Raw genomic sequence first — 14,006 nt, forward strand, 5'->3', positions numbered from 1 at the left:
TGACTTCTTTCCAGAAAGATTCCACAAGGCCATCATAAATCTATAAGCATATCTGTAACTTCCAAACATCCGTTTTCTATCATTTTAGTTTATTTGTCCTGGATGTTATTGTCTATTTTTATTTACTGATGAGATAAAATTCTCGGCGTGGGTTTTAAGAGCGATCTGTATTTCCTCTTATGTGAGTTGTCTGACTCCGTGGGCAATGTGGAAGAGCAGAGAGCTATCACAATCGAGGGGAAATGGTGGGGATTTCAGCCTCACTCACGCAGCAGAGGAGAGACGCAGGCACGGCACCCTGAGCCCGGGAGCTGAGCAGCCTGTGGAGATGGCGTGGACAGGGGTCCTCGGGAATGAGAATGAGCCATGTGGTTCCCTGAGGCGTGGCCTGGGCAGGAGACACGACCTTTCCCACTACAAATAGTGACTTGCATCTAACCCTGATGGCTTCCCCAAATCTTTATTGATACACCTCAAAATCTCCTCTGAACAATTCCCTCCTGCTTTCTCAGAAAAGATTTTAGTCTGACATCCCTCCTGCTATGGCTGGACTGGGGGATGGACGTGGAGTCTATCCCCATGGGTCTGAATTTCCCTTTAGGTGCTGGTCTTTATTCTTTCTGAGCAATACTCGGTCTTCTTGCATAATAAGTTCATTCAATAATAACAGCTCATACTGACATAGGCTTACAGTGTACCCAGAGATGTTCTAGATTCTGTATGTATATTAAGCCATTGAAAACTCAATACACCCAGCGCGGAGGAGATTATACGTGTTCTTACACGGAGGCCCAGAGAGGGTAAGAAACTTGCTCGGGGTCTTTCTCGGATTTATGTCCAGTTGGGGTCCAAGTCGAAACTGTTAATCGTGGCACCATGGAAAGAGTACAGAGGTCCTTAAATCAAGTGTTTAAGGCGAGCTCATGGAAAGATACTGGACGTTTTGGACATTTCAGACATGGGATTATCTTGCCATGATATGTTGTTTTCCAGAAGAGTCTCCAAATTCAGAGCAGGACTTGGAGAAGCTGGGGGGCAGGTCCCCGCCGCCTCCGCCCCCACCCCCGCGGCGGAGCTACCTGCTGGGATCTGGGCTCACCACCGCTAGGTCGGGCGACGTGGTGTACACCAGCAGGAAGGAGATCCCCACTGCAAAGGTCTGGTGGGCTCAGCCCCGGGAGAACGGTTTTGGGGTTCAGATGGTCCATCCAATAAGACTGTCCCCAGTAAAAAGTTGTGAGGCAGAGCAGAAACCCTGGGGAGGCAGCTCGCCCAGGTCTGCAGGAAGCAGCCCAGACGGGAAGGCACCCGCCGGGGTCACCCCACCAGCCCGGGGCCCCTGAGGGTCATCCTTACTTGACTTCTAGCTGCAGCAGCGCAGAATGCAAACCCCAGGCTGCTTCCCCAGCGGGGTGTCGTGAGAACGTGGGGGCGGGCAGGGAAGCCACAGGAAAACCACCTTTTGGGGATGACGGGGATTGGCTAAGGCAGCTGTGGGGGTCTATACAGAAGTGTGTTAAATGAGCTGTAGCTTCCACGTTGCAAGTTTGCCTTTTATGGAAGATAGAGTTTCCAAGGAGATGATGTACGGGAGGGTTGAGGAGTTACAATTTAATTATAATTCTTCAGTCTATTCATCTAAATGATGACTTGTGCTGACAGAACCCCAGCTAAATGCAAGGAGGTAAAATAGCCTTTCGGCTACAACTAAAGTGCTAGGAAGCCAGCGTACTAGGCAGCAGGGGGCATGAGATCTTCTGGGGTCCTGGCGCCCCACTTGGCAGCATCTGGGGAGGGTTAAGCCGGTATCTGTGGTTTGAATCTCCCATAGGCAAGCAGCGAAGATGCTGCATCAAGCCCACAGGCGAGAGCCATAAAATGTCCCCCAGAGGAGCCTGTCTCTGCCTGGACCCAAGCTGCACCGCCGGTCACCACCTCCTCCTCCAAGGATGAGGAGGAAGACGAAGAAGAAGAAGGAGACAAAATAATGGCAGAACTCCAGGTATGTGGATGAGGTGACCGGCAGGAGCTCCCTGCCTGTCCGCCTGGGACTCCCTCAGGTAAAGGGGCTGGCAAAGCACCCACTGCACCTGAGGTGTTTGAGCTGCATCTTCCGGCGTTGGCACCACCACTCCAAGATGGCGCCCAGTGGGCTCTCGGGCACCACTAAAACCGGGGTGAGGGATGACCATTTCAGAAAGCAACTCCAGAAAGTTCATACAGAGAATCAGTTGAGAGCTTTCCTAACTCTATCTGGCAGGATATCCTGCTCTTTCAATCTTAATCCTCTCGGCGTCATTCCAAAAGCAATTAAAATGGGGGTTAGAAGTATCACCATCCTCTCCTCTTGATAAAGACTGGTTGACGTGCCCTCAAACTGGGCTTTAAAACTTAGAGGGGCTCACCTGGACTCCGTGCTCTCTTCTATGCCATAGTAGGTTCCCCTGAAGTGTCAAAATCATCTTTTCAAATCATCTGAACAGCTGAATAATTTTGTTTCCCATTTCCTTGGCCTATTTGGAGAATGATGCTGTATCTATTAGTGTGTCAGTTAGTGTGTCACTAACTGACACAATCCACTCCTAGATTTTTGAATGGAGCACTTGAGTGATATTTTACGTTCTAAGAACCTGTCTCATCAGAGCCACGTGCACTATTCCTAGACCAAAGTCTGTTCATAGAGTAGTTCATTTTGACCCGTGCTTATTATCGAATTTTTCTCCTTGCCTCTTCACCAGCGTACTGCAGGTTTTGTGTAAGCCCGTGGATCTGCCCTCTTCTTTGGCAGTGGGGAGATCTTTTAAACCACATCACTTTCACTGCAGCTGTCCTGATGTGGTTTCTGTAGCGATGCCAGCGTCGGGCTGCTTGGATGCTTGTGTCACCTGCACAAGCCTCTCCGAGCCTCGCTGAAACCCACAGACTCACTGGTGTCGAGCTAGGCTGGAGAAGTTAATTCATAGGAACCACAGATTTTAAAAGTCAGAGGCTCAAAAAGCCCTTAAGAGCCCAGCAGCCCCTCCAGCTATTAAGGCTCGAGGCCGTACCAGGTAAGGACACGGGCTTGTCGGGCTGCTTATTCCTGGCATTGCTGCTTGTCCTGAGCTGTGCAGATGGATTTGGGCCAGTTGTTGCCGTTTCTGCCCCTAAATTATGGCAGGAATCAGTCATGGCCCAGTTTGGCTCAAATGGGTGGCAGAGCATGAGGTCACTTTAAATCTGTGCAAGGTCAGGATCCACTGGTAACCCAAGAAGTCAGGACTTCAGGACGTTAACAAGCCTGCACTGGCCCTTTGTTCCTTCTACCTACACTCCGCTGAAGTTCAAATAATGTGGACACCCTCTTTGACCTAAAGCTGTGCAAAGAGTGGAGGGCCTGGCTTCCTGCTCCATTTCTGGTGGTTAGATAATAGGTGAAGGAAGTGCTCAAACCTGCATTTGTACAGGCCCCATGAGCCCTCCTGCCAGCACGAGGGCTCAGCCTGCCAGTTTGGAAAGTTGGCCGCTGGCGGTGGCCCTGCAGTTCCTTTGCCTCTGCAGCTCCAGAGTGAGACCTGAGGCTGGGCAAGGAGCGGCCACAACCCCTCTCCATGCAGGAATCAGAAGAAACTGCAGGATCCCGACATCAGCGTCTGCTGGCCCAAAGTCAGCAGAGCTCTGGAGTCAGGAGAAGGCCAGCCTCTCCGGGTCAGGGAGAACAGGTGCACCCGAGGCTCAGCAGGACGCGGAGTAGTGGCCACAGAGTTCAGAGAAGGTTCCCCTGGTCAGCTGTATTTGTAGGCCAGGGCCTGAGCTGGAGGACTGACTTAGAGAAGACATGGCTTGTCCTTTTAGCCTGCAGAGCCACTTGCAAGCAATAATATCTGACATAAGGACAAGATTAGGCAACTATATAAGATGATTCACTTACATAGATAGTTTTTCATCTGGCTGTGCATTAGAATTGCTTGGGGGATTTAAAAGCTACAGTCATGTCCTACGGCCAGACTTGATGCTCTGGGTGAGCCCTGGGTATAGGAATTTTTCCTTAACCAGGAAGATAATGTATCCCAGGTTGAGAAGCACTGATTTCAGTAAACAGGGGTCTCTGGGTGTCCCAGGCCTCCTGCTTGTGTGACCTTATTGCAGGGTCCTCCCAGGAGGCACCCCCCCCCCCCCCGTCTTCCCTGTGGACACAGCCTGACTTTTCTCATGTCCCTCTGTGTCTCTTGCTCAGTGTGCTCACTGCCCACCTTGGGCTCCATAAGGATCATTCATTTTCAGGGATGAGTCTGGGGGCTCGGGCAGGCCCCAGGCCCTCAGCATCACTCAGCTGCTAACACCCATCACTTCCATCCCAAATGAGCCTCAGAACATGTGATAATACCCATTAGCATTTCAGTGTGAACCCATAAGGATCACTTTTATTTTCAAGTTTGAAGGTTTAAAATGTCTAGCTTTTTTTTCCTGGAATTGTAATATAGCTGGCCAAAAAGAGAAAGAAAAGAGTGAAGAAAAAAAGAAAGGCAAGACAGCTTCTCATTTTAATTCATTCATATTTAAGATAAAAGAGTCCAAGCTACAGCCCCATGGAGCACAAATCCACTTCCCCAGCGGCTGGGGCGTGAGGGTGTTATTTTTAAGGCCTCTGCTCATTTTAACGTGGCCTGGCCAACGAGGGTCCGGCAGCCTTGCCCGGAAGAGCCACCCTGCCAACAGGAGGACGGGTGCGGAGACCACCGAGGGGCCGTCTTCCCGGGCTGTGCCCCTGCAGGGCTCTCGCCTCCCTGCCGCCACCTTCCTCCTTCCAGCTCAGCACCCTGGGTTGGTGTTAACCTCATATTTTAATTCCTTAGGCATTCCAGAAGTGTTCCTTTACGGATGTAAACTCACACCGTGCTACTGAGCAGTCTCGGCCCGACAGGCACGTAAAGGACGCTAGGCCGGGCCCTGCGGTCCCACCCAAGGACAGGAAGGTAACGTGGCATCGCGTCTCTGCCACGCGGCCCCGACACTAACCTGGCTCTCCCGCACTCGTCCTTCTGTGCCTCCCTCTTTCTCTCTCTCTCATCACTGGCGGAGGCCCTGGTTTAGGTTTCTATCGGCGCTGTATGGCTCCAGTTTCCAGAGTGCGCTGCTGTGTGCGGCACATGGCGTGCTCCATGCAGAATTTAGACAGTATCTTCCCAACTAAAGGGCAAATGCCTGTCAAGGTTTTCTAGAGCAACTGTAGAAAAAATAGAAACAGCAACCAGAGGTTAGGATTTTTCTAGTTTTTAGCATGTCTTCCAGACAAAAAAGAATAAACCTACCTTAAAAATAGAGGAATATAAAAATGAATATTAAAAAAAAAAAAAAAAAATAGGGGAAGGCCTTAGAAATGACCACGGCTGTCTAGATGGCAGTTACACGGGAGAACCCTTGGAGGCCACACAAGGCCAAACAGAACATCCTGTTAAGTATTACTGATTCCCAAAGATTTTAGGTTCGGTAGAGTTTCAGTGCTAAGATAGACTTGGCAGAATTCATATGCTTCAAAAAAAAAGATGATCAGGCTCTGAAACATAGAAAGGACATTAGCACAAATGTTTGAACTTCAAATTGAAGTCAGATCTAGAGCCTGCAACTAAATTTCAAGCTAAAAAGCCTACAATGACCAACTCCAGGCCTCATGTTTTAGACAGAACTTATATTTCAGAATTCAGAAGTTCTAGCTTCCTTTACATCAAGGCAAACAAATCAGTCTCAAATGTAGTCCAAGAGCTCCTCCAGGCTTCAGTTCCTGTATCAGGATCTTCCAACTCTGAATAAGTAAGCTCAGTGATACAGACATAGGATCATCAACTCTGAGGGCTAGTCTAACATACCTGACATGTGAAACTGTTAATAGGGGGTAGGGGGATCTCTGTGTACAGGGGAAGACTATTGTTGATAAATCACGCTGGAACTACATTGCCATTTCGGTTTGTAGCATTTCCTTAGGTGGCCGTAAGAAAACCCACTGATGGAAGGGCCTGGCATATCCTGAGTTCCTGCCAAACTCTGAGGCAGTGTGACAATATCTGTCTAGAACATCAACTGGGAACAGGGGACTTCTCAAAGATCCTTCTGGAACAACCATTTTCTCACTGTAGAATGTTTCCAATCGGCTAGAACACTGCATGGGACACCCTGCCCTGCGGTTAGAAATCTCTAGCCTGTTTACCCCATCCGTCTTGGCCAAGGCTCCATCAGTTAATAAGCAGGTCTTTATTGGGAAACCAACACTGTCTGGGTTTAATCACAGATGCCTATTCTGGATAATTATACCCATGGATTGATCTACCTCATAGTAGCCAAGACTACCAGACTTGCCCTCAAATTATTGTCACTATTAGCCTCTTCCTGGGCCATTCATCTGTTTCCATAAATCAAACATTTTCTTAGAATTTTCTCCTGTCATTATGAAGTGCTAGCCTAGTGCTTCACTTTTTTGCAGTTGTCCTATAACTATGTTTCTAATGCTAGTTTTTTACCCATGTGCATATTGAGTGTGTTTTACCAGTTGTCCCAACAATCTAAATCTCTGGCCTGTAAATAGATGTTAATGAGGCTTAATAATCTTTCATGCAGATGCATGACTCTACAACTATCAAAAAAATAAATCATTGTGAAATTACATGAAGATGGTGACCAAATTACTCAAGATAAAGTTAGGTACTTGCTTTGAAACAATCATTCCTTTTTCTATGGCAGTGACAAAAATGACGCCTTTTTCTCAGTGACTTTCCACTGGAGTGTTTCTGCAACTAAATCAGTTTTTAAATGCACGTATCACAGAGTAACGATGGTATGGTGGGGGCCCGGTCAAATCAGAACAGATGCCGTCCCCACCCAGTAAATGGGACCAGTGGAGTTTCACCTGGGCCTATAGCTGCTTTGGACTCCGTGCCCATCCCTTCTGTGATTCAGAGTAAATTCTCGCTCCAGTCTAGTGGGATACACTGATCTCCATGCTTGGGGTTGAAACAGTAGGCCAAGACCTCATGTATTCTTCTGAAACCCTTTTCCTTGATATGCTGGTTGTTTTATAATCTAAATTTAAAATCCCATAAAAGAAACTATGTTGTTCAACTGCAGCAGCTGGGTCACTACACTTATTTGGGGACTTTGTGGGGGCGATGGAAAGGTAAACAGGAGTTGGGCAACTCATGCCTCTTGTATCTTCCACGACCTTTTCACGTGATTAACAGCGACTCTTGTCCATGTGTCATTCCTGGAATGCGTGTGAGCGTTCTCTCCGTTTTTACCCACGGCCGTGGGCTGGCTCCGAGCTGAGGCTGGCTCTGCCTGATTCCTGTGCTTTGCTGTGTTGTGATTGTTTAACCCAACAGCCTTCACCAGGGTGTGTCCCGTCCTGCTCTGTCACCTCCTCCTGTTGAGCTTCTGCAGGGAGAAGAAAGGGCCGTGGTGCTTGGGGAGAGCCAAGGCCCTGCTGGTGGGTGGGTTAGGGCAGGGTCCGAAGCTGCCGGGTACCGTGTTTGAAGAGGCCGTGGTGTCCTACCTGCAGTACCTGAGCCTTCATTGGCAGATCCTGAAGTTCTCAATCTTGGCAAGACCCTCAGAAATGGACCTGGGCTCAGCATCGGAGGGTCTAGAGAAGGAAAGCCGAGCCGTAGCATCACAGTCACCATCTTAGCAGCCGATGGCTGTTTTTGTAAGAATTTAGATTCTGTTTTGGCAGCATTCTCAGTATAGATTTGGATTTGACCATCTAGCTATTATTAGTTTGAGGTTATTCTGGCCCTTTAAATGTGGCAGTACAAACTCCAAGGACATTTTAAATCTGTCATTTGACCAGGGAGAAATAATGTTTTCTCATCTCAGAGCACCACACCAACCAAGGCAGAAATCTTGCTGGGACAATTTCCACAAAGGAAGCAGAGCAAGGGATGAAATAATGAGCTTGAAAGAGCATTAACCATCTCGTGGTCCAGTTCCTAAGCATATAGGCAAAACCAAGGCCCAAGAGGTGAAATGATTTACTGAAAGTAACATGGTCAACTGGCAGACCAGTGTCAGAATGGAAGTGTTCCACCTGCCAAGAGGTTGTGTTTTCTAGGTGACCCCACCATTCTTCAGGTTTTAGATCCTGCACAATCTGATATTGAAAAGAGAATGTGAGAATAGAGACTGGGCCCCTTTATTCTCTTAACTGCACCCCCACAAAATTTGAAGTACTTGAAATATTTTCCTAACCGAGATTTCCATATTGCACAAACACAGGGCATTTCTGGAAGTTGGAGAACAAAGCAACCCAAGGTAAACAGAGCTATAGGCTCTGGACTGGTGTGTGAAAAAGTGCTTGGCCCAGCATGGTTTGGAAGTGTAATTCGAGGAACGCTTTAGTTATAGTCCACTTTGAGGGGTGTGGGTGTGGTTTTGTGGAGTAACATGTCATACACTGTTCTGCCAGAATTTGGAAATTTTCCATGAAGAGGTATGGAAATCTGATGTTGAATACGAAAACGGCCCCCAAATGGAATTCCGAAAGGTGAGTTCGCCGGATCTGTGTTCCACTTGATACCATGCCGATTAATTGCCTTCCTTTGCAGATCCTGAAATTTCTGATTAACGTGTGTGGCTTCCCTCCTCCCGCCTCCCGCCCAGGTTACTGCGGGGGCTCCGTGGCCTACTGACCACCCTAAGGACAAGTGGGAAAGAGGAACGGAGATCAGTGTCTCTGATGCACCCAGAACATCAGAATATAAAACCGGCATCCTGGTGAAGGAAAATTCCATATCCAATAAGGGTTTGCTCAGAGACTCTTCCCAGAAAAATGTGTTTAAGGTCAATTCTGGGTTCTCTGGCATTAGTTCATTAGAAGATGAAATGAGCCAAAAGCCTACAGTCTCGGGGCTGGAGTTCCCTCCACCTGCTTCTGAGAGCACAAAGATGAAGGATGGAGAGATAAAGGAGATGAATCTGCCAGGACAAGAGCATCCCACCAGAGCAGTGGAATCGAGTTTTTGTGACATCAGAACCCAAGATCAGGAGGTTTCCGGCACAGACTTTGGCCAAGTCGTTCTAAGGCCCAAGGGGGCTAAGTCTGCTAGTGTGAACCTGAACGCGGAGGGAGAACCAACGTCGGGCTCTCCCGCCGAAGAGAGTGCCAACGCCGACAACATCGCATTCATGATCACCAAGACGGCCGTGCAGGTTCTGTCCAGTGGGGAGGTCCGCGAGATAGTGAGCAGAAAGGGAGAAGATGTCCAGACCATTAACATTGATGCCACAAAGGAGGCGGCTGCCCAACAGGCCGGGGCTGAGAGGGACGCCCCCGTCATGTGCCTGGATAAGAAGCCGGTGGTCATCATTTTCGATGAGCCCATGGACATCCGGTCTGCGTACAAGAGACTCTCGACCATATTTGAGGAGTGTGAGGAGGAGTTGGAGAAGATGATGATGGAGGAGAAGATAGAAGAAGAGGAAGAGGAGGAAAACGGAGCCGCAGTGGTCGGGACTGTCGCTGCCCCGAGGTTCCCCAGGAAGGTGGCCTCCACCACCCTCACGGTGGGGCAGCAGCCCAGGGGTGAATCACAGCTACCCTCCCCTTCTGCAGAAACCGAGATGCCCAGTGGGCAGGAAACCAACGGGCCCGAGCTGAGTCCGTTCAGCCCAGCAGATTCCCCAAGCTTAGAGAGCAAGGGGGACATCCCGGATGACCAATTCGAAAGCCCCAAGAAAAAGTTCAAATTCAAATTCCCCAAAAAGCAACTCGCCGCCCTCACTCAAGCCATCCGCACGGGAACCAAGACGGGCAAAAAGACTTTGCAGGTGGTAGTTTATGAAGAGGAGGAAGAGGACGGCACTTTGAAACAGCACAAAGAAGCCAAGCGCTTTGAGATCACCAGGTCACAACCCGAAGACATGCCCCAAAATATGCTCGGGAGGCCGGAGCAGTTCAGTGGAGACAGCATGCTGCAGATCTCAAGAACAGATGAAATTAGGAAAAATACCTACAGAACGTTGGACAGCCTGGAGCAGACCATCAGACAGCTCGAGGACACCATCAGCGAGATCAGCCCCAGAGCCCTGGCCGAGCCCTCCAGCCCTTCCCACGGAGATTCTCTTGCCAGCCCAGCATACATGGCCCACGAGGCCTCTCCCCGAACCCCACTGGTTTCGGACGAAGTCCCCACTGCCCTCGAAGCCTCCACGGCGATACCTTCAGCTTCACGTAAGGTATCTTGGTCTGCTGGAACGTGGAAAGGCCCAGCCGCTTTCTTAAACCTGCTGTAATCACCATTAGCCAAAGGTGTCTTGTGACTGACTTGCTTCCTTTCAGGTGGCTCGTGATTTTTGTGTCTGTTCGCCATGATCCCCCTCTCTCCTACTTTCTCCCTCACCTTCCAAACAACAACGACTTGGTGTCTAACAGCTCGTTGGCTCTGTTTTGACCTCTGGCTGATTGGTGTTGGGTACGCGCAAGGATTCTGGGCCAGCCGTGCGCTGAATGAAATGGTTGCACTGATACATTAAAATCTGTTTGATCAGTAGTGGGACGGTTGATTCTGTTTGATTCTTGAAATTAACCCCAGCGGTGTCTCCGGATGTCTGTCTCCTAGGTCTCTCCTGCATGCAGGGTGGTGGCTCCTCGCACTGGGCTTCTCTGTGCACAGTGGGGCGGCCGCGGTGACGGTTCGCTCACGTGCTTGTCCCGCTCTTCTCCCTCTCACGCCTCCCCCCACCCAGGGCTCCAGCGGGACCCCACAGACGAGCAGGATGCCGGTGCCCACGAGTTCCAAGAGCAGACCCAGCAGCCTCGACAAGCCTGGCAAACAGTCCAAACTGCAGGATCCCCGCCAGTATCGTCAGGTAGTTTTACCTTAAACCCAATTTTGGACGGACACCGTTGCGGTTGAAAGCAAGCCACTGGCTTAGTCTATACCAAATAACGTGTGTTTTCTCTGGAAAAATATGGTTTAAGTAGACGACCTGGATCTGAGGGCACGAAGAAAGTCTAAAAACCTTCACTCAACTTTTCACCCTGCTCTTGCATGCTGGCAATAAAACATCTTTTCCTTTGTGGCTCCAGATTTTAGCTCTTAACCCTCGGTGCCAGGCCTGTTGACTTTTCTCTGGTGATTGCGGGGGTCCGTGGAACGCCTTGGGAAACACAGACAGACCACGCTGCCCTTAAAACCATCCACACTAACAGCCATTGACCACCTTGCATCGGAAGCACGTTAACTCCCCATCACGGCCCCTGCCCCAGGCACCCCCCACGCACGGCAGCCCAGCTTGCTCTGGGTCCCACAAATGCCGCTCTTCCTTTCCTCTTCGCTGCCTATTTGGGGGTTTCTACCAGGTCCCGTAGAGCTCGGCAGGACTTAGCTCAGGCCTCGAATGGTTGTGTATTTTTTTTTTTCCTTTGATTTAATTATTCTCGGAAGGGCTATGTTGCCAGACCCTGTGCACTGACCTCATGTGACCGGCTTTCTGACACACTGTCTCCACCGTCTTTATTTGCAGGCTAATGGAAGTGCTAAGAAAGCTGGTGGGGACTATAAGCCTCCTGCCCCCTCCTTGCCCGCTTCTAAGATTCCAGCCCTTTCTCCCAGCTCTGGGAAAAGCAGTTCTCTGCCCTCTTCTGGTGGCGACAGCCCTAACCCCTGCCCGCCTGCTACTAAACCGTCGGTTCCTTCTCCTAACCCCCTCAGCCCCCAGCCAGGACGGCCTGCTCACGCTCCCTCCCTCATCCCCTCTGTCTCTAATGGCTCCTTGAAGTTTCAGAGCCCGGCTCATCCCGGGAAAGGCCAGCACCTCTCCTTCCCCCTGCAGACCCCGAATGGCCGGGCAGCCCCCCACTCCTCCTCCTCCTCCCCCTCCCCGCCCTCCCCCGCCTCCCCCCTGCCCCTCGGCCAGGGCGCCAAGAGCTTCAGGACCCTGCACCCTCCCGGCCTCGCCAGCTACAAGGCCCAGAACGGAGGTTCCGGCAAGGCCACCCCACCCGCTGCCAAGGACACCTCTTAAAGGCCACGCCCCCTAGGCACCCGTGGGAGTGACAGGAAAAATCCCATTTTTAACGGTCTGCACCAACTGTTTTCACAGAAGAATGTAACGAATTGCTGTGTTGTTTGAGGCTTAATGCTAAGTATGTGCTGAAGACTGGGTTAATAGATTTCAGTAAAGCTGTTTTGTTTTTTTGGTGTTTTTTTTTTTTATTTTGTTGCTATTGTTAATTACCTAGTGTTTACTGTTTCTGCTCAATACCTGCTAAATGAAGTAAGCATGAGTTACGAAAAGAGAGTACGGTGAGAGAGAGGGATGTGAGAGAGAGAGAGAGGCAAAATGTATTACGCATGTAAAACATGTATGATGCCAGAATTTTAGTATGTTTTGTATAAAAATATTTTTCATTACGGAGACTAGAAGTGAACAGAGAAATACACAAGTGTGACTATACAAATTGTAAAACAGATAGTATAATATTTTCCTTTTATTTTGGTGTTATTTAGCTTTATTACAGATTTCTATTTTTGTCAAAACTCCATGGTTCCTTTCAAGATCTTTTTTGCCAAAACATTTTGATACTATAGCATTGTACATTTGAAAGTAGCATGCTGGACAATAAGCCAATGAACTTCTACACTAGCCGTAGGGAGGCATGTGTGGAAGGCAATTTATCAATCCTATTGCACTGCCATGATAATTATGTATAATAATTTGCTAACCCAAACAAGCTAGTTTTCTTTGTTTTTGTTTTCCTTTATTTCTCTTTTCCTTGTTTTTTCCCTTTTTTTTTTTTTTTTTTTTTTTTCCTTTTTTAACATACTGGAATTCTCTAGTTGTTTTCTTCACAGTATCTAACCCTTTCTTTTGTTTTCTGAGACCTGGTAACCCCCGCTATTGCATTGTGGATTTTAAAATGTACACTTCTCTATGGTTCTGTAAACGGATACACTTTTGTAAATACATAAAATATAAATAGACATAAAAATACTGTATGTGACAGCACATAGAGTAGTTTTCCCACACCAAAGTTAATTTTTATGCATGCTTTAAAAAAATATATCAGGATGAGCAGAAATGGAACTATCCATAAATTTTTAAAAAGCAACAAGTTTGCACAGCTAGGATGTTTTTGTAAATAAATGTATTTGTATAACACAGTCATGTAATATACAGAACCTATAAGCAGAGACTTTGCAAAACTAAATAAAGGGCCGCATGCTTATTATTTTTTTGTACCTTGTCCCTGTAACTACTTCCTAATCAAAGAACAAAATGTTACTGTTAGCGTGTTAAATGTTTTGGCTTTGAGGGCATTAGGGTACCATGTCCCCACACTCACTCAGGCAATGCTGCGTTTCGGAAAGTTCTGGGTTGTAAATGCTGCACTAATAATGAGTTCTTGGTAAGTCCATCGCAAGTGCGGTGTGTTCCTTTGTAACCCACCGTCTTCTCCGTGGCCGCTGGAGGTTTGGTGAACAGAAAGCAGATCTGGAATATGGAATTTCCACCCCATTTACCGGAGGGACTCATTACTTTCTCTCTTTCTCTCTCTCGCTCTCTCAAATCTCCAGTAAAAGTAGAAATAAAATGCCTTTATCACTGGTATTTTTCGAGTTCTCAATTAAAAAAAAATATATATATGGTTGGTCTGGAGGGAATTATGTGAGCTATCACTATTTTCACTTTAAAAGAATGGGGAGAAAAGAGATTGAAAACGATACCACCTGGAAGAACAATCTTGGGCACCTGCTTATCATATTTTTCACCTTCAAAATATTTAACTTGGTGGATTCATATGAAGTATAACTATCCTTATTACTTTAGAAGCCCAGTTATTAGTGCACCCAAGCTTTGAATTACTGAGCTGAGATGCCTGTATCATTGTAAGATTGAGATGGTGGGTTTCAGGTACCCTTTATTTAGTTATAAAGGGTTCCAGCATTTCATTTATGTTCCATGAGCTTTTCAACAATGACGTTATGTTAAAATACACAGACTGGCTAACTAATTCATGCCAGTTTATGTGCTCC

The 14,006-nt window shown here is 48.1% G+C and overlaps 1 protein-coding gene across 12 annotated transcripts in view; it reads left to right on the forward strand.

The window, feature by feature from the left end:
* The window catches only part of KIAA1217 (KIAA1217 ortholog), a 767,824-nt gene extending 754,243 nt beyond the window's left edge, over window positions 1-13,581 (forward strand). For 8 of the 12 annotated variants that reach the window (XM_037837853.1, XM_037837856.1, XM_037837854.1 and 5 more), the window contains 7 exons: window positions 994-1,157; window positions 1,832-2,002; window positions 4,836-4,955; window positions 8,435-8,512; window positions 8,629-10,203; window positions 10,714-10,836; window positions 11,494-13,581. In XM_037837853.1, coding sequence (XP_037693781.1) covers window positions 994-1,157; window positions 1,832-2,002; window positions 4,836-4,955; window positions 8,435-8,512; window positions 8,629-10,203; window positions 10,714-10,836; window positions 11,494-11,994 — 2,732 coding nt within the window. In that variant the 3' untranslated portion in view covers window positions 11,995-13,581. Of the gene's footprint in view, window positions 1-993; window positions 1,158-1,831; window positions 2,003-4,835; window positions 4,956-8,434; window positions 8,513-8,628; window positions 10,204-10,713; window positions 11,050-11,493 lie in introns of those variants that run through there. The other 4 variants (XM_037837859.1, XM_037837860.1, XM_037837861.1 and 1 more) reach the window with 3 other exon arrangements.
* The last annotated feature ends 425 nt before the right edge of the window (window positions 13,582-14,006 follow it).

This window comes from Choloepus didactylus, chromosome 5 (genome assembly GCF_015220235.1).
Source record: "Choloepus didactylus isolate mChoDid1 chromosome 5, mChoDid1.pri, whole genome shotgun sequence".
Taxonomy (NCBI): domain Eukaryota; kingdom Metazoa; phylum Chordata; class Mammalia; order Pilosa; family Megalonychidae; genus Choloepus; species Choloepus didactylus.